The sequence below is a fragment of the Seriola dumerili genome, unplaced genomic scaffold (genome assembly GCF_002260705.1).
Source record: "Seriola dumerili isolate Sdu_G_001 unplaced genomic scaffold, Sdu_1.0 BDQW01000478.1, whole genome shotgun sequence".
Taxonomy (NCBI): Eukaryota; Metazoa; Chordata; class Actinopteri; order Carangiformes; family Carangidae; genus Seriola; species Seriola dumerili.
This window is the reverse complement of record NW_019174733.1, coordinates 76521-96430: the sequence shown is the minus strand read 5'-3', so window position 1 is coordinate 96430 and position 19910 is coordinate 76521. Positions and strand designations below refer to the sequence as shown.

Below are 19910 nucleotides of genomic sequence, written 5' to 3'. Positions count from 1 at the left end.
GGATGACAGATGGAAAAATGTGGTCTCAATGCGCCGGTAACTTGGATGTTCTTCCCCAAAGCCGCATTCAAGTTCAAATGAAGGACAAGAACATTTTTCCTCCACTCTAACCAAAATTTGTGCCTCACTGATAATGCAATCTTGAATTGTTGTGTTCACGCAACATCTCCTGACATGCCTGCAGGGCTTCTTTGTTGGCACTGGTTTATCTATTAAATAAGATGGTTCAGTGTCAAACTGACACATTTATTCTCTCAAATTCCTATCATGCAAAATGAATATGTAACATCATGCTCAGCTGTAGAGGAAGCACATTGTTAACAGTTGAACAGCTGCATAGGGGAAGATTCGATAAGTTTAATTACCTGTCAGCTTTATCAGCAGGTATTTGGCACGTATTGTCTTTCTTACTCACCACCAACATCAAACCACTTATGCATCTGTGTAAAAATCTCAGCAAGGGCCTTATTTCCTGTTTTCTTCTTGAAACTTCAACCCTACAGGTGCCCAGCTATCTTCCAAAACAATGATTCAGTGCAGACGTTGTCAAACAAACAGCTAAATAACAAACAACCCGGTAACCAAACAACATAATCCAGAGTTCCAGGAAACAGCTGAAAGCTGAAGTCTCAAAAGGAAACTGACTTCACAGCACAATTGCCTGACATTGAAATATTTGCATATCTGTTTGTTGTGAAAGATGCTGATTACTCAACAGCTTTGGGTAGTAATGGATTATTGCGTGGCTTTTTGTTTAAACTTTTAAAATTTTATAAACTGAAATGAGAAGCATGATAGGCTCTGTGTTTTTAGGTCAGATAGAGTTTTGAATAAGTCATTAAATCTGAACCCACATCTCTGTCAGAGCCTGAATATTTTTTTGTTTGTGAATCTAAAAAAATATGCAAGAAACTTGGGCAGACACATATGGAAGCCAGTTTAGGCTCGGCTGTTGGGATGGTAACCTACTTTTACTGAGACCAACAACAGATAGCGGTTTGGCTACGTCTTAAGATCAGACACCTCCGACAAGTTTATAGTCTCATTAGAGCAGTAATGGAAGCTTAATGTTATATGTGTGACCAAATTGTTTTCTTTCTCATTTGCCAAAGTCTCTCTTTGTTTCTGTTTTTGTTAATTGGCATAAGTATCCCATAATTGGTGCCTTGGGTTTTTATTTGGAGATTTTATTAGATGCCAGCTGATGTATGGTTACAAGATGACAGAGAAAATATGTAAACTATTTTATGGCCTTTCATCACTTTAAGCAGTGCCGCTCATTTAAAACATATTTGATTTATGTCTCAACTCTAATATAGAGCTGTTTATGTGTTGTAAAGAAATTAAAAAATAAAACAAAAAAAGGAATAAAGAAAGCAAAATGATGGAAGAGGGAAAGAAAGAACTGGACGAGAGTTATGATTGGATCATGGCTGGTTGCCCTCCAAGCCCTTTTACTCTGAAGCTGTTTGATTCTGAAGGAACTCTGGTCTGCAGGACACAGCGCTATGTTATTGAAGGAATTTTATGAGTCCATAAGTGTGTAATGAAATTTGCCTTGGTCAGAGGAGTGAAGCACGGAAAGGTAAAATGGAATTGAATTTTCTGTGGTATTTTCCTCAGACCAGCATTCCCTTAGGGAGCACACAGGACTGCTTGCAGTGGCCCAGGCAAGAAGAGGCCAAGTGAAACCTTTCCCTGAGGTTTTGAACCTCTGCTGTGAATGGCAGGAGCCGACACCTCTAACCAGGAGCAGATGTTTGGCTGGCTTGGCTTGGCCTGGTTCTTCGCCTGGCAGAGTAGGAAACCTGGGGGCTGATGTAGCCAGCATGCCCCACTCGCAACCCTAATAGCCTGGCTCTTCATCGCTTGTTCTCTCCTTACTGAACTCCACTGCCTTCAGAATCCTTCACTGTAGGTCCAGAAAAGTCTGTGGAACAGTGCCAAGCCAAGGAGAGTGCCTACACATTCACACCAACATTAGAATCTGAGCACTAACTAAAGTGATCCTGCAGGTGATTCTGTTTTGATGTGATAACTGTTATCCGCATTTGTTTTTGTTTGTTTTTTTACCAGTTTACCGAAGTTTGCTTCTTCTTTGTCTTAAGCCTGCGTAGCTTTCAGGTGTAAGTCAACCAGGAGTTTCAAAATAAGAGCGATGTTTTCCACCATGGACACATTAGCAAAAGTTATCAATCGCTGTTCATTATTAGTAAGTTACACCTTTGAAAGTAAGAGTGAATCAAAATGCAAAACAAGGAAAATCATTGGCACAATAGTATAAACATCGGATTGATTTTTGACTCAGATTTGTCAAGGGTGATCTTAGTTGCAAGTTAATGCTTTCTAATCCAAGGTCTTCATATACATTTATTTAAAACATTATAACAAAATGCACGAAGAATATCATTAGAGAGTTTGAATAATCCATTGGAGTTAGATGATTCAGATGTTTGGTTTCCTGTGATCTCTGTTTAACAGTAACAGTAAGAGTATACATTAAAGATATTACAGGACACCTTTCATCTTATAAAACCTCCTCTGAGGTTCTTCTCCTCCCAACATGAAACAATTTTGAAATGCTCCAGATGTAACCTAAACATCTTATTCTCACCAGATGTGAACCGGTTGCTCTGTGCTGACTTAAATCCCTTTAAAATGCACCTTATTGCATATAAGCTGACTCTTACATATTCCTGGTGTCATCTGCAATGTTTCTGTTGACTCATTTTACAGACTTGCTAAATATCAATGTTACACTTCTAGTCTGTGGAATTTGCTTTTGTTTAGTTAATTGTGCTCCATTTTCAGCATCAGCTCATTTTTTTTACAAATTAAAACACATTTTAACAGAGGCTGTGCAAATATTCAGATATATCCAAGTGACATTTGTATCATGTTGCCACAAACATCCTGCGGAGATAATTCAGTATGAAAATGTAAACACCATCAGAGTAGATTGGTTCACACTATTGTAGAATATAAACAAGTCCAGAACCAACATAAACATTAATCATGGTTTTTGCCCTATATAAATTTATAGTGACATTTCTTTATTCCCTCTAATGGCTCTGTCACTGTTCAATTATAATTATTGTTGTTGGTCATTATGACAGAGACTAAACCCAACGTGAACTGACATAAAATCACTACATCTGTATTAAGGGTTAGAAATTTTAAGGACACATTTTTTTTGCTTTCCTTGATTTATTTGGACTGATTTTTCGTGGTTATATTATTTTCTAAATTGTGCAAATGAATGGAACAAATAAATACTAAAAGTGTTTATTCAGACGCATTCTTCTGCAGTAACACTTTGACAGAAAAGTATATTTTTTGATGTTTCCTGCAGTGGGTGTAAATGAATTGGTATTTATTTGTAAAACAGAAAAAAAAATATGTGTGATTGATTTAGCATTCAACTTATTCATGATTTCGTGTACAATATGGTTTGAAAGTTGAAAGCACCAGTGCAAGTAAGTGTGAAAGCACTAAAGCAGGCTGTCATTTTCCAAACCTCAAAAATGTAAATGAACTAGTTGAACAAAACATAATAATAAAACAAATGAAAGTTTCACCTCTGTGCAAACCTCTGCCAACACTTCCTAGTGTAGCTGGAAAACACAAATGAAGAAAAAAAATGTTTTCAAGTGTGGAAATGTGCTCAGATCTTTATGATGGAGCATTAGCTGCTCAACAGTCAGGCTCAGGAAAACTCAGCAGGACAACAAGACTGATGAAAAGATGGTTTGAGACTTTGGGAGATATTTATTAAGGTGAATGGTTGGAAAAAGTCTCCTCTTTCTCCACAAACATCTGGCAGGAATATACATCAGAGTGCTGGGACAAGTCCCAGTCTTGTTATAACAGGTTGCTGCAGAAACTCAAATGGGACTTAAAAGTTTAGAGTTATGGGAAGAGAGACTGTCCGATTGGCAGAGGCAGGTGCCCCCTGTAGTGTTTGTCCTATACTCGCCAGTATTTTGAGGAGGAAATGTGATGATTTGTGTCTTTCTTTTTACATGAGCTGCATTGCTGTTGCGCCACATCATTATTTTTACCACAGTGATAAGTAGAATGGCACTCAGCAGTGCGTATACCTCTGCCAAGGCCAAACAATACCACACGTCTTTCTGCTCCAAATTGTACAAAGTCATAGATCTCAACACCATAAATATGTCTGATTTTTTTAATATGAAAATCCATACGTTATTTCCTGATAAATAGAAGAAATGTCAAAAAAGCTCTATCTTGCAATGTTCAGGAAAGTGATAATCCTGGGTCTGCGCCTTTAACCGGACCTGCGCCAAAACTGAAGGGGTTCTTCCCTGGCCCATGCCCCATCGCTCCACCAAGTTTGGTGCAAACCGGTTCAGAACTCTTTGCGTAATCCTGCTGATGGATTTAAAGTTTAAATCTTTGAAAATTGTTCTTTGATTACCCTAAACTGCGAAATTAGTGGCTATACATTAAGAAATGTAAGCTATACATGGACTGTATAATGTGCATTTCATACATATTTACAAATAATCTAAATGTGCAAATCTGGCTATTTTACATGTTAAAGGACTGAAAGTATTTCCTTGGCTTAAACTCATTGGCAAACATTTTGTCACATTTGTACAGGTATTATCTGAGACTAATAATGAAATTATTACATATATTTTTAAAATGTTATCCCATCAGTCATTCAATTATATTTAATTAGGTTAATTATATGTCATTATATTTAAATTACAAAATAACTCATGGCTTACATAGTCATTGTGATCAATTCACTACATAGTAGCATTCTTAAAAACATTTCGTAACTTTTCCCGGCATCTGATATTACGAATGTATAATTACCTATAAAACTGTTGTAATGCAAGGTGGTAATTCTGTAACTGTTTAATCTGGCTCTACTCGTTCAGCTGAAGACAGACCCTCCTGTTTAACTGAAGGATAAGTAATGTGTTTGGATATAGTTTGAGAGTGGAAGATGATTGCTGTGATTATGGTGATTATTCTAGCAGTGAAACGGAGTCTGGGATACCCTATGTTTGCTTTGCTGCCCTGCTTGGGATCTGGTCTCCATAACCCTCATCCATCACATGGTCTGGGATCAAAGATACTCCTCTTGAGCTGGGAATGTTGCAAATGTCTTAAATACCCCAAAACAAATGTTTTGTTTGCCCTTGTTTTTCCAGTCTTTTGTTTTTTGAACATAATGAATTTCCAGGTGGTAAAAGAGGCATTTGCTGAGAACTTAAAAATGTTCTTCCTGTGGATGAGTAATCAGTGAACTGCACTGTGTTTGCAGCCTAAGCAGGTGTTTTGTGGGAAGGGCTGCAGACATTGTTTTATGTCCAAACTCTTTGATGGTTCAGGGGCAGTAAAGCCCTGGGCTAGTCTCCCTCTTGTTTCACTCTGTCTGCCCAGAGGAGTCTTGTTTCTCTGCAATTACAGAGCAATCTGCGCTCAATTATAGCATCAGCAGAGGTGTGTGACAAGATGGCTAACCAGATAAGAGGTGGAAGCTTTACAACCAACCTCTTTAGAGGTGACAGTGTTACTAATCTCTGGTAGTAAAAATGTCAGGTATGGCTCTGACGCCTCTATCTTTATCTTATCGTTAATGTTGTCCAAAGAGATACTGCATAGAAGTGAAATCTGCTGGACTTTTTGTAGCCTACAGTATGTTTAATGTTTAAGCCTTCTCTTTAAATCAGGTTTAGCCTTTAATGTCCTACAGAGATTAAATGGCATGTTTTATATGCTGCAGCATATAGGTCTGCTTTATAGACAACTGCATATCATGTGCTCTTGTTTAAACACAGTTATTTTTTTTGGTTTCTTGACCTGTCAGTGCATAGACTTGTCATAGTGTCATCAAGCTGTCATCATTCAGTAATTGGCAGACAGTGACTCTAACAGTCAGACAGCAGTGGGTGACATGACACAATGTGTTGTGACAAGACTTCAAAGCACATTAGCGCTGTGGCTAACATCTCCTTCCTTTCTACAAGCATGGACATATGTCAGACATGTTGGACACATGTTGGACCTTGGCTTGCTGAAAAATCTACCAAACAAATATCCACCAGGGAAAAGTGCACTGCTAATGTAATATTGCACATAAGATAGCTAATTAGCTATCAGTTAGCTGTATCAGTTTATGTTCTTTTAGTTGTTTTGTGTTTTTTGTCAATTGGATATAATGGAACAAGTTGAAAACAGCATTGAGATCACCTTGTGATACTTCAGTTGTCATGGCTAAGGTATTAGCCAAGAGTTGCATATTTACACATCCAGCAGATATGGAGCATCATTAGCATTCATTTTTAATTGTTATTTCTGGCCATATGATGTGTGTAAGTCCAAGATTTGATTTGGCTTCTCTCTGCTGTTTGGTGCTGAGCAGGTAGTACAGTAGGCAGTTTGACTGATAACAGCTGCCTGCCACAGCTGGAAATGACACTGATGAGAGCAGTGAGAGTGAACCAAAGGAGTTAGGTTGCAGACTGATAAACCAAAACAATTGGCTGAAAGATGCCATAAAGCTCTGTAGAGCTGAGAGGAACTGCATCTTCATGAGAAGGTCATTTGATCCATTGTTAACGTAAAACATTGATTAGTGCAGCTTTAAGATTGGTCAGTTTGAATGGTAAATGTTGTAGTCCTTATTCTTCAGCGTGACTGCTAACAGAATACTGTCTGTCCTTGGCTTGTAAACCACAGTTACACAAGTTTGTTTACATTTTGTCTCTGCACTCCTGCCAGCTCAGCTGTCAAAAAGACACTCTGGGCCGCCCACTCACAGGCTTGAATACTAAAGGAGCATTTCTGATGAATCTCAAAAGACTTTATTTTTTTGCTTCCCGTCATTAATAACATGATATTAACAGTAATTTTCAAAATCACTTTGACATCAGTTTTGACAGCAAAATGAGTTGACTTGTGATTTCTCTTTGGCTTTAAGGGTTTAAAAAGCTACCCATGGCCACCTTAAATATCTCGTAATTAAGAGATTTGTTTGTAGACAGAGATGGACCGTCATTTAGATTGAAGAGTTACTAAACAGCCTGTCAGTTAATGATAACAGGATGATTCATAAACTACTTTAGCTCATGGTAACGGATGTTAAATCCCTTCTCTATTGGTTGTGTTTGGTTGTGTTTGGTTGTGTTTGGTTGTGTTTGGTTGTGTTTGGTTGTGGTTTGTAGGTAGCTCTACAATGTAAACAAAGAGAAGAGACCTGGAAATGTTTCTCTCCTGGGAAACAAATAGTTTCACACACCTTGTTACTTTACAGGCCAAACACAATGAGGTCATTAGTATCTAAAAAGCGTACTTTTCCCATTAGGGAGTGATAGACAGTGGCCATTGCCAAACACATGTGAAAACCACTCACACCCCATACACATTTCCCTCACACCCTGTTCCCCCAACAAGTGGTTTGAGTTACATGACCCAAAGCCAATGAAAGGCGGCTGATGTTATTTTGTCCACTTCTCTGTCTTTGATTTGTTGTCTACTGCAGCCTGTTGCCTAGGCTGGAGCACACACACACACAGAGCGGCAGAGAGTGGATGTACATTACATCGAGAACAGTGTATGTTAACATACCACTCATCTTACTCACCAGCTCTGCTGACTTGCTCTGCATCTCCTTACACTGGGTACACAGAGGAGGGCCACACACAGGTCTAGTCACAGCAAATTCACAGATTGAGGTAATCTCTCTCTCACACTCTTGTTTCCACACTCACACACACACACACACACACACACACACACACACTCACACACACACACACACACACACACACTCACACACACACGTGCACACAAACACATCGGTCCCCCTCTACCAACAGAATTGAAAACAGGTGCCCTCCACATATCTTGCATTCTTCCAAAATACAAAAGTGGTTTGACCTGAATGGTTTTTGCTGGAGTGGAGCCACCCTGTATGAAAGAAGAGTCCATGTGGAGATGTGTGTGTGTGTGTGTGTGTGTGTGTGTGTGTGTGTGTGTGTGTGTGTGTGTGTGTGTGTGTGTGTGTGTGTGTAAACATGGAGGCGTTGGGTTCTGTGCAACACACTGGTGGAGCAGCACAGACTCACACTATATTGGAACCACATTTCTCCCTCTGCGCAACCCTAACATGCAGTGTCAAGTTAACATCAGGATAAGTCGCAGATACACCATACGAACATAGCAAACTACCGCATTTAATAGCTTACGATACATCGACTGTAACAGTATCCTGGTCTGGCTTTGACCGATTTGGATGAATGATCAAACTGCATCGATAGCTGTTCTTAAACTTTTGACTATCTTTTTTAAAAAATTGCGAATCGGAAACATCGGTCTTGAGATGACCTTGCTCCAGTCACAGTGTCTTTTTCTGCAGCCACAGAAGATCTGGTTAGTGGAGGAACTGGTCCAATGAGAAACAGAAGGCAGAGAGTTGCTAGACGAACCACTGGAGCTGGTGGAGAAAAAAGATTGAAGCCATGATGGAGGAGCTGATGATAAATGCAGCACACTTGGGTTTTCCTGGATATTTTAGCAGTTTACTTCAAAATCTTTCATGACTGGTCATGCTGTTTGTCTGCGACTACATGTGTGCACGTGGTGTGTGTTGAGTATAAATGTTCAATTACTTCGCAGTCCATCTGGTAAAACCTTAAATACTGTCATCAACCATTGTCCCCAGCATGTTAAGAACAATTTGATGGATGCACAGTCTGGGAGTAGCCGTCTCCACCATGCTTTCCCCACTGAGTTCATAATGCCTATTTAATGCGAGTGTATGTGTGTGTTTCACTGCACAGTTCAAGTTGATGTAAGTTGTTACAGCTGACAGAGAAAATTACAAGCATCTCTGCCCTTACATGCGCATACATGATGTAATTTCATGCACATGTATTTTTGAGTATGAAATTATTATCAATAATTCAAAGTCTTTGTCTCATAGGTCTGTATTCTGACCTATGTTTTGAGATTATGTTCATGAGCAGTGTGGACATTTGAGATGCCTTTTTAACCGCTCTGGAGTGCAACGTGTGCATCTTTAGATATGGAAAAACACATTGTATCCATAAACAGGAAAAAGGCTCAGAATTAATTTCTCTAAACAGCCTTCTCCCCTGTCTGCACATGTCTCTTGAGGATTTGGTTTTGATTTGGCTTTTAAAGCAAGCCAGAACTCAGCTCAAGTCTCTTTGTGTGTGTATGTGTGTGTGCTTGTATGTTCCAGACTGACTTTGATGGAACTAAACATCCAAATTGACATTTGCTGTGGCAGTAAGCTGTGTCTTGCAGTAAGTCATTATATTTCTGTACTGAATGAAACCAGAGAGGTTAAACAAAGTTTTTTCCGTGCTCCCTATTTTCTCTCCCAAGGCACAAATGATGGGGAATGAAGGAATGTATCCGCATTTCTAAAGTCCAAGACAGGAGTTGTTTTCACTAATCATCTTCATTCAAATTTTGGGGGAGGAAGTATAAGAAGATGTTGTTCCCTCTAAATAGCTGATGGGTGCCAATTATTAATGTAACTTCCAGCCAAACCTGGTCAAGAGCAAGTTTGTCTGTCACCTGACAAAATGAAGCTTTTAAATATTAAAAAAAAAACATTGAAAAATAAAAAAAAAACTTTTTTTTTTAAATCCATTGATAAAATAGAAAAATAGAAATAGAAAATCTTGAATGCAAGACCCTTATGTATTACTTTGAGGATTTACAATTCATTTGGCTTGTGCTTTTATCCAAATCAGTGTACAAATAAGGTCCAATCCATGCCACAGCACATCAAAGAGACACCACCAAGAACTCACTTCATGGTGAGGTAAAAAAAAATAGTCCCTGACAAAAACAAAAGTGTTGCTTGAAATTTTAAAGTTGAATTTCTAATTTTGGAATTTTTTTATGTCCCCAAAGCAGGTCTGTCTTAACTAACATAACTAACAGCGCTAGGTATTTCCTTATTCAGGGAGGATATACGATGTAAGTAACGTGATCCTTTCAGCTTAAAAGTAAAACAAATCATGATGTAAAGCTGCACTCGGAGATAACTCTCATGTCTTCTTCAGCTGATGGTGCAACAACAGAGAAAAGTGGGATTTCATTGGAAAGTTCAGATGGGTGTCTGGTTCATGTGGGTGGTATATAAACCAGCAAACACTGTTTGTGTGAGTGCATACAGGCCGAGTGTACGTAGATGTCTACCTCAGAGTTAGAGGGAATATGCAGAACTGCAGAAATGAGGCATAGCGCTGACTGATGCTGCCGGCCTCTCTGCTTCACTGAGCTGGCTTTTCTATCAGATAGACAGCTTGACAATATCCAGACCCCACTCTTTCCGTTACATACAAACACACAAAGGCACGCTAACACACGCATACACATAGGCACATACACACACAAGCGGGCACACACAGCTTTCTGGGTTTGTTCTGCTTGTTTCTGGCTGGACTGTTTCTAAGATAAAAGAGAAGTTTATAGCTGAGTGAGACCACTGAAGTCTGACCTCTCAGACAGGCCTTCATTGTGTTATGTGTAACTGAGATTTCTGAGACCCACTTTAAACCATATTACAACATAAGAAACTACCATTCTTACAAAAAAAGCAAATTGAATAATGATGTTGACTTTAAGAGATTATTCAGTGTCACTGGGATGTGCACCATTTGTTATTGGTTTGATACATTCAACAGAAGTAAAGGCAATTTCACGTTTGCTTGATTTATTGTCTATGTCTGTGTTTGTGAAACAGTAGATCATTTGTATTGTTTCCATTTGGGAGAGTGACTGTCCAATAACAATAAGTGCTGCTATTTCACCCTAACCTCAGCATTTATCTCCATATTTCACTGAATCCTACTGCATTTCTCCTTTTCAGTGTTACGCAGATGTGATAGTAAGCCTTAACAGCTCACATACACAAAGTGCTTGTGCATACACACACAGATTCACAATCTGTTGGTAATGTCATTACTTTGGTCTGACTGAGATCACAGATTTGTAGCTTCAGGGCTTGCTAGTGTCCGTGTAGGAGCTCTTTCATGTTTGGTCGTACTGATCTGCAGATTTCCTGACACCAGGAGGGTGGATCTACCCAGCATCCTTTTCTCTTTGGAGGAAAGCATAAGATGCCCTGCTCTTGTCAGGCAATAAATGAGAGCTTTGCCATGCTGGTCAGGGATGCTATACTTAGAGCTTGGGCCAGTAGCTATTGTTAGTGTGAGCAACTGAACATAGCATCTGCCCCCCAGGAGGCTAACTGAAAATTAACCACAATTAAAGGGATAGACTGTTCCCAAGGAGTGTTACTATTGTTCATCCTGTTTACCCAGAATAAGACAAACTCATGGCTAACCGTAGCAAAAGTATGTACCAACCTCCTGTTTGGTAAATACAGTGTTAAAATGATCCAATATTACAGCTGCAACTAACCATTATTTTCACTATTGATTTAACCGCCAATTATCTTTGCATTAATTAGGTTAAACATGTGGTCAGTGAAGAGTTCAAAGTGTCGTCTTCATGACTGATATTCAATGTACTGTTATATTATGACAAAGACAAAACAACTGGTGCTGCCATTTAAGAATCTGCAACCTGAGAGTGCATCTTCATCTTTCAGGAATTCTTGCTTTAAAAATGACTGAAATGCTTAATCAGTATTCCAAATAGTTGCCCATTAGTCTTGTTGATAGACTAAAAGATTAATCAACCAATCATTTCAGCTCCACCTGTTACATATAATAACTGATAGCCATTCATGTAATTAATATTAACAGATAAATGAAATTATTTAACTCCTGATCCACATCCTGCTCATGCGCTGGAAGAATATAATAATATGAATGAATATATATCAAAGTACTTGGCAAGCAAAAAAAAAAAAGCAAGGTAACGAGTGCAAAATATGGAACTTTCAGTACTGCAGATTTTATTTCTCTACCTTTGCCTTCACCATTCAACATACCTTTAAATTGCATAGATGCAAGAAAGCCATGTATAAGTTTGTCTGCCACAGGTTAAATAGAATCAGTAGTAAAATTCTCCAGGAACCAAACTGACACATAAACACGTAGACATTTATTTGATCATACATGCTGCTCTCAGACCTGCCAGCAGAGAAACAGTATTTTTAGTAGCTTGATGTACCTCATGATGCCTTTATGATGTGTGTGCAGGTCTTGGAGCAAGGCTGGTCGCCTTCTGCTCAGATGTCAGGTGAGGAAAGGCCTGGAATCACTCATCCTGACAGCCACATCTGGCGCTACTTTCTCTCTGCTGTTGCCCTTAACTCTGCTCCTGCAAACAGACACCACTCTGATTTAACCACAGAGGGAAGGAGTTATGATAATAGCAGTTATGATAATAATGTTATTGGTGGTTATTAATGAGATGGAGAACAGAAAGTTTACTCAGGAGTAATACACTCCCAAAGAGTGATGTGTGCAATAAAACCATTGTTAGCATTTTTTTTTTTTTTTTTTTGTTTTCAGGCTTTGTCCTGCCCTTGCTGGAAACCGAATTAATGCCAGGTGCAACAAGCAATCTTTCTGTTCTCTCTATTTGCTCTGTGGATTATACATAACCGCTGCCCTATTGGAAGTAAAGGCTTACAGTGAATGCTGAATAAAAAAACCATATTTGAGCTCAAGCGTGACATAATAAGCATTGTTCAGTGTTCAAATGTGTTCTGACTCTGATTTAAGGCCAGACATTTGTATCTCTCACGTCCATTTATTAAATATTCGAATTTTAAAAAGGCGTGCACCCTTTTAACAGCTTGACATGCATCCAGAAGAATAACCTCACATGCACTCTGGTCTGCTCTGCTTTTGTCACCAATCCACATTGAACGGAGCTATCAGTTGGCAAGCTCAGCTGGTGCCAAACTCACAGTTGAGGGCAAACTCTAGCAGGAACCAGACCGGCAAAACAGTCTTCATCTGTTTCCTGTTGAGCCTAGGAAATAAGGGTCGGAGTTCAGGGTAATATTTATGATAATGGAATGACTCCAAACAGATTAAATTTCAAAACAAAAGCCCAAGGTATCCAGCAGGAGCCTGCAGTCACACATTAAAATATAAACAAACAATTTTGGCACTCTTACCATATGCCAACATCTGTGGTAGGCGCTCGTCCTTTACTGCGCAGTGAGAATAATGTGTTTTGATGGAGACAGCAGACATAAACGTGAGTGAGCAGTCAGCTGCAGAACAGAACAATCCTGTGTTAGCTGCTTTGAGGAGCACATCACCACAGGAGTCCATGATGGGAAAATCAGTCCGTCTGGATTCTCACTGAATGTTGCTGAAGACGAGACTCAGCTGTCATGTGTACAAATGGACGCGCGTCACGTGCACTAAAAGTTCAGTACCTGGAACATGACAAATGATTGCAGAATAAATCCCAGCAGTAGCTCACAGTTTATCCAAAAAACAGTACACACAGAATTTCCATACACGTTACTGTTGAGAAATGCAGTTTTCTTTTGCTAATTGTATATGTTACAATTTACTGAGGTTGAAGAATTTAGAAGAAGCCACCCTGTTTTTAAGAGTCACATGGGAAAGAGCTTGTTTGTTTAAATGGACAAACCCAATGTTTTTCCAATGGCTTTTTTTCATTTGGTGATCTTTAAAACTTTTTTACTCTTTCTCAGCATTGAGAACTTGCAGAGTTCCTTATGACACAACATACCTGATACTAGTGTTTAGCCAGACTTGTTGCATATGAACTTGATGATCAAACTGATCACGTTACTGTAATGATTTTTTATTTCTTTTTAGTTATACAAACATGGGTTTTACTTTGTACTCAAAAGTGAAAACAGATGTTTATTATATTTTCTTCAATTACATGAAACTACAAGAAATAATAAGAAAACCAAGATAGCTGCAAATACATGTGGGACAGAGAGCACCAGAAATTGAGTTCCAGATATGGCTGTAGAACAATAGAAGTGTATTCCCACAGTACATGGACATGAGAACCAGTAGATCATTGAGTTCCACATGGTCTCCATCATGTTCATATGTTCACATGACTCCAGGTGCATAGAAGAATCAAAGTTACAACTGCTTTGTGGGTTTCTCCCAGCCAGGTCTTTAGACAAACTGTACAACTTTGCCGACTGTGCTGGTCTGCATCTGATCCTGGGGCTTAACGCACTGCACAGAAACCCGGACAACTCCTGGAACACCTCCTCCACACTGAGCCTCCTGAAGTACAGCGCTGGCAAGAAGTACAACATCTCCTGGGAGCTGGGCAACGGTCAGTACAGCAATACCTGTACTAATACACATACTGCCTACTAAATAACATGACAGGCTCCAGTCTGTTGTAAAAAGTAAAGTTATGTGTGTGCTGCTGTCTATTGATGTGCAATGAGGTACCTCTATTTTAAATGATAGGACTTAAAGAGGATTTTTTGGCATAAATATAATTGACTCATATGTGCATAGATATTGACTATCAATATTTAAAAAAGGAAAGTGAAATGGAGGAGAGGAGTTAGTCCAAGAACAAATACCTTTTCACAGATTTTAAAGGTTCTTGCAAAGAAATATTAAGAATGATCAAACTGCAAGCAGAAAGATGGCAATCTTCAACAGTTTTAGACTAAACCTCAATTAAATTGTTACCTTAACCTGGATGTCAACAGTTGTAACCTGATAACAAAAACACATAAACTTGTCAATGCCTAACTTAACCAGCCATAAACTATCTGCAGCAGGTTTGTTCTCAAACTAGAGAGGTGATGGGTCTCTGTTCCTGCACCTCACTGGAAACCTTCACACCCAGAAACATTTAATAGCCTGTCACTTCTAATACATAACTAACAGAATTTAAATGAAGGGCTTTCACATCAATGAAGGATTGGTAAAGTAAAGGACATTTTTTTTAATTACAAGATTCAAGTTTTTTTCTCCACTGAAATTGTGCTATGAGAAAGCAGTCACATATTTTGTTCATGCAACATTTACTCGTTACAGAGACATAATTTAGAGAATGAATGGTGAATGTGTGTCTAGCAGATTAAGGGTTAAAGCGAGGGTTCATTCAGGGATGAAAGGAACTGCTAGTCCTCGTGTCATCCTAACCATCTGTGTTCCTGGGGAGCTGCATTTCACACAGAGCCGCCCTGTGTTCGCCTGCTGCACATCACTTCATATTTTCCTTTCACTTCATCCATAATAAAGCCGACAAAAGAAACTTTCACTTTAGCCTAAGCCTAAAAGTACCATGCAAAATCCATTGATTGGACCATGTGAAAATTTTAGTGAGGGCTTGAACCGTAGCGAAAGTAATCATTTCAAGTAAATCATCCAGACAGTGCAGACAGAGAGCGAATTTGCAGAGGTTGAATGAAAAGGTGATCCATTGAAATTTGCTAATAATATTCTCATTATAGTTTTCAGGAATACAGCACAGACGCAGCTGCATACACACACACAAAACATACACATTTAAAATTTTATTTTACAGCTCAAACAGAAACTGGAACAGATATAAATACAATGCTCTTCAATGGTTAAACAGCAGTGGGTCTGCAAAAGTTTAGTTTTCCTCCTTTTAGGAACCAAGCTCCCTTTCTCTCTTTGTTTTACTCATTCTGTAAGGCCACCCTGTGTGCTTGGACCATTCCCCTGACACCGAGTCCATCTGTCTGTATTACTACGAATTGCCCAATTATCCCTTTTTCTACTGGCTGTTGGATACTCTCTAGGAGAGCAAGATCAGACTACAACAACAATAATATTCTCTGCCACCTCCCCACTGTTGCTTGTATAAACTTTATCTCTCCAGCTCACTCTACTTTGTCTCCTCTTCCCAGAGCCGAATGCCTACCGCAGCATGGTGGGTCGTGCAGTCAACAGTACCCAGTTGGCTCAGGACTACGCCAAGCTGCGGACCCTGCTGCAGTCCGTACGCTACTATCACCGCGCTCACCTCTACGGCCCCAATGCAGGACGACCCCGGAAGAACGCCATCCTGCTGCTGGATGGGTGAGTCAGCAAGTACAACAATGATTGGGCAGGATTCCACTCCTTGTTAGGCTATCCCTAACAAAAGGGAAAGGTAGTGGAAAGTATGCTGCAGTGGTTTGGGACTTTTACTGGGCTTTACTCTGTTTAATGCACCCACACATACACACACATTGTAGTAGTGTTCAGTGTTTATGGATTTCCACTCTGCAGGTTTTAGGGTCTCAGCTCCAGTTATACCATGTCAGCCTAAATAAAGTGTCATCTGATTGATAATGTGACGGCACAATGTCCCACCTGCTGGTTTTACCCAGAAGCTCCACCAGCTTTGGTTTGACTCTGATGGCTTATCCAACAACTCTCTCTCCGCTGCAGCCTGTGCCCTCGTGAGATTGTAATGTCATAGTTTGTAGTCATACCTTTACTGCAATAAGTGAGTCAGTTTTGTATTCTCCTTATTACCTGCACATCATTAATATGTCACTGTCTACCATTGTCTAGGGAAAAGAGATCTCTGTCTGCTCTCTAGATCACTTGTCCCATGTTCTCCTTTCAGAAAAAATCTGAAATCATAAGGGAGAAATTTATATATTTTGGTTTCATGCTGGTGGTTCCTAGTTTTGCATTGATTCAACTGAATACTGTTCTGGTATCTGTCTATGTATCATTTCGATACAGCCAATCAAATCATGCATGGAGCTGCAATATCAGCATCAAATATCAACATGCGTCTTATCCTTCATCTCAGCTTGTTGAAAAGACAAACATACACCAGGGAAAAGTGCACTACTAATGCTAGTTTGGAGGCTGGATCGCTTAGTAGCTGCTCAGCTGCAACACATTAAACAGCATGTATACCTACTCTTCCTCCCATGACATCTAGGATTTAGTGCAAGTTTGTTTACTTTGGCTGCCATTGCCTCCAGATTCAGTGTCTAATACTGTTTCCCTGTCGATATGTGTTTCCCCTAAAGTAAGTATGAAACAAACCATATCCCTAACCCCAACCAGTCATGTTCAGAGATTCTTAACCTGACTCCAACCTTAAGTTATCTCTGCTAAACCTATCCATAACCCAAGCCCTCACACCAACCACAGCAGAAAGTGCTACAGGAAAACTAATTTTAACGAGTGAGAAACTATATTCAAAAGCGGAGTAGACTTCTATATAAGATGGGCACTCCAGCTGCCTATCAGCTGCTATCAATCAAACACAGACACCGACACACCCCTCTAGCCAGCTGAGACACAAAGGAGTATTTTGGGTATTTCCCTAGAAAACCTTTCTTCTTCCTTTTAACAAAACTATTAAGAATACATAAAATACATAATACATAAAAAGCACAAAACAACTGAACAACTTTTCCAACCAACCACCTTTCTGCTGACAACAAGCATGTAAGCAACTGTCACCAACTTAAGCTCTTCTGCCTTGAAGTTTAGTTAAAAGTTTACAGTTGGGCAGCTGTCTGAGACACAAAATGTACACTCAGTACAAATCTCAGATCAGACAGGTTTTCCAACTCCTACTGTTTTCCCGTTTAGAATAAAATCAGTTTAGATTGGACAGAAAAAAGGGAGGATATGGGATAAAATGTTGCAAATGTTTAACTCAGATAGACAATGTCATTTGACGAGTGGTTGACTGCATTAATTTTAGCCACTCTGTAGCAGACATTGAACATAAGTAGATAGATAGATAGATAGATAGATAGATAGATAGATAGATAGATAGATAGATAGATGCTTTATTTATGTCCTAGGGAAAATTCATGTATGTATTCATAAGTATGCAGTGTTTGAGTGTTACCGCTTGTCTTAGTTTGTAGAAACTCCCTTTAAACAAGAAATGTTTTCTCAGTTCTATTGTCCAAATAGATGACACTATCTCTCAAACATTTTCATCACTTCCAAAAAAGTTAAGCCTTTCCGAGCTTTTCTGTCTGTTGAAATGGAAACAAACTAGTGTAAAATGGATGCATCAGTGGCCCTGTACAACAAACACAGACTGAAAATCAAACACAGATAGATGTACACAACTCTGACAACACTGAACAATCCAAATAAAGAGTGACCTTATGGAGAGATGTTTTCTTTTTGCTGAAGAAGAAAATACCTCAATACTGTCACGAACATAAAACTTGAATTTAGAATTGTATTACTTTAACCCTCGTAGTTAGCATTTATGGCCAGTATATAAACATTTAACAAATTGTTTATAAAACTCTAGTTGTTAGCAGATAATGAGCATTTATTAATGCATTTATCAACAACCATTACTCCTCCTGTGGCCACTCATAAATGGAGGCTGCTGTACCTAAACAAATAATGAATGACAACATAGTAAAACACAATAAATGTTGAGTTATTATTGATAAAAAAAAAAAACTGCACACTGATGAACTCTTACAAAATGGCCTTTAATCTGATTATAACTTCGTTTTGATGTGTGTAATGCAATTCATTAAAAATTTATATAGTTTTTGAAAATAATGCTATATGGGGGAGTTACAACTTATTGCTATGAGTAAATAAAGATGGAACATTGTTATGAGCTCCATGATTTTTGAGTAGGCAGGTTAGAGTTGGTTGTGGACAAAAACCATCAACATTAAACATCTACTTTCTGTTCTGGTTGAAAGGGGGCTGTTAATAAAGTACTAGTCTGTCACCACAGATTTAGGAGAGTGTTGTTTTTACGTAAGTAACAATAAGAGTGAAAGAAGTGGAATATATAGCCCTGAATTTAACAGTCATTGTTAAATAAGCAGGGAAAAGAATTCCTTTTAACCAGCCTAGAGTCCATAAAGTTAAACTAATGTGAGCTAAAATTACAGTGCTTTGACACTCATGCATATGCAAGCGCATGTGCAGATAAGTGCACAGGAACAGTTTAATGTCTCAGTGTATCTCAGCCTGAATCTGTCTCCAGCTTCTCTCTGCAACCACACACATTTTGACAGGTAGTTGGAGGACAGAGGAGAAAGAATAATTGGATGTGGATCTCCCTCCTCTATGTACTTGAGCTACTTACATCAGTGAAACCATTAGGAACTGCTGTTTATCTCACTGAGTGCTGACGGTTCAAATTTACTCATAAATAAAAGGTGTATGTTTGTGCGCAGCTGTGTGTGTATGTGTACTGCACAGTTCAGACTGATTGAAGAGCTGTGGACTCTGAGGAAAGGGAGGATGTAGACGATGAGTGGTGAGAGGAGGAGGAGGACTGAGAGGATGAAGAAGAGAGAGTTGGAGTATCCACGGGTCATGGGTGTCACATTTAACAACGGGCTGATTCTTGTGTGTTTGACACTGTTACGAGGGGGTGGCTCTTGTGTTTGACAGCCCAACTACTCTGCTGCTCTCAGGAAATAAGATGAATTAGACGCTGAGCTGCTCAACAGTCCAAATATCAGAGCTCCACAGACTAAACAAGCCAGAGCGGTGAAAGTTGTGTTTCTGTGACATGATGTTTAGAGACACACTTTTGGGCATGACAAGCTGTTACCCCCAAATATGGAGCGGTTTGGGTCAGGTAGATGAGGAAACACACACATACACACGCAGATGCAAAAGCTTGAGAGCAGGAAGGCAGACAGCAGGGGGGACTGTGTATGTGTAGAGTTTTTGTTTGTGTACAGGATGAGTCCATTAAAAGGTACACCGGGTTCACAACAGTTTTTGTGTCCTCAAGATGTTTGGAGTTTGTATTTAACTAACTGGAATCAAACTTTACAGGCTGCAGAAACAGCTCCAGAAAACGCTTAAAGTAGGACTTTAAAATGACACCCCAGAGGAAGAATCCCAGTTATCTGCTGTACAACTGTAGCTCTTTGGTTTGTAGATGAGCAACACATAACATACGAATCACAGCCAGCATTTGTTCCATATACTTATATTGTATGTCTTAAA

At 39.2% G+C, this 19910-nt stretch overlaps 1 protein-coding gene across 1 annotated transcript in view; it reads left to right on the top strand.

Annotated features, from left to right (window-relative positions):
* The window catches only part of hpse2 (heparanase 2 (inactive)), a 56315-nt gene that overhangs the window by 18961 nt on the left and 17444 nt on the right, over positions 1-19910 (top strand). Inside the window, exons 4-5 of the mRNA XM_022763488.1 lie at positions 14110-14283; positions 15848-16019. Of these exons, the coding sequence (XP_022619209.1) occupies positions 14110-14283; positions 15848-16019 (346 nt within the window). The remainder of the gene's footprint in view (positions 1-14109; positions 14284-15847; positions 16020-19910) is intronic.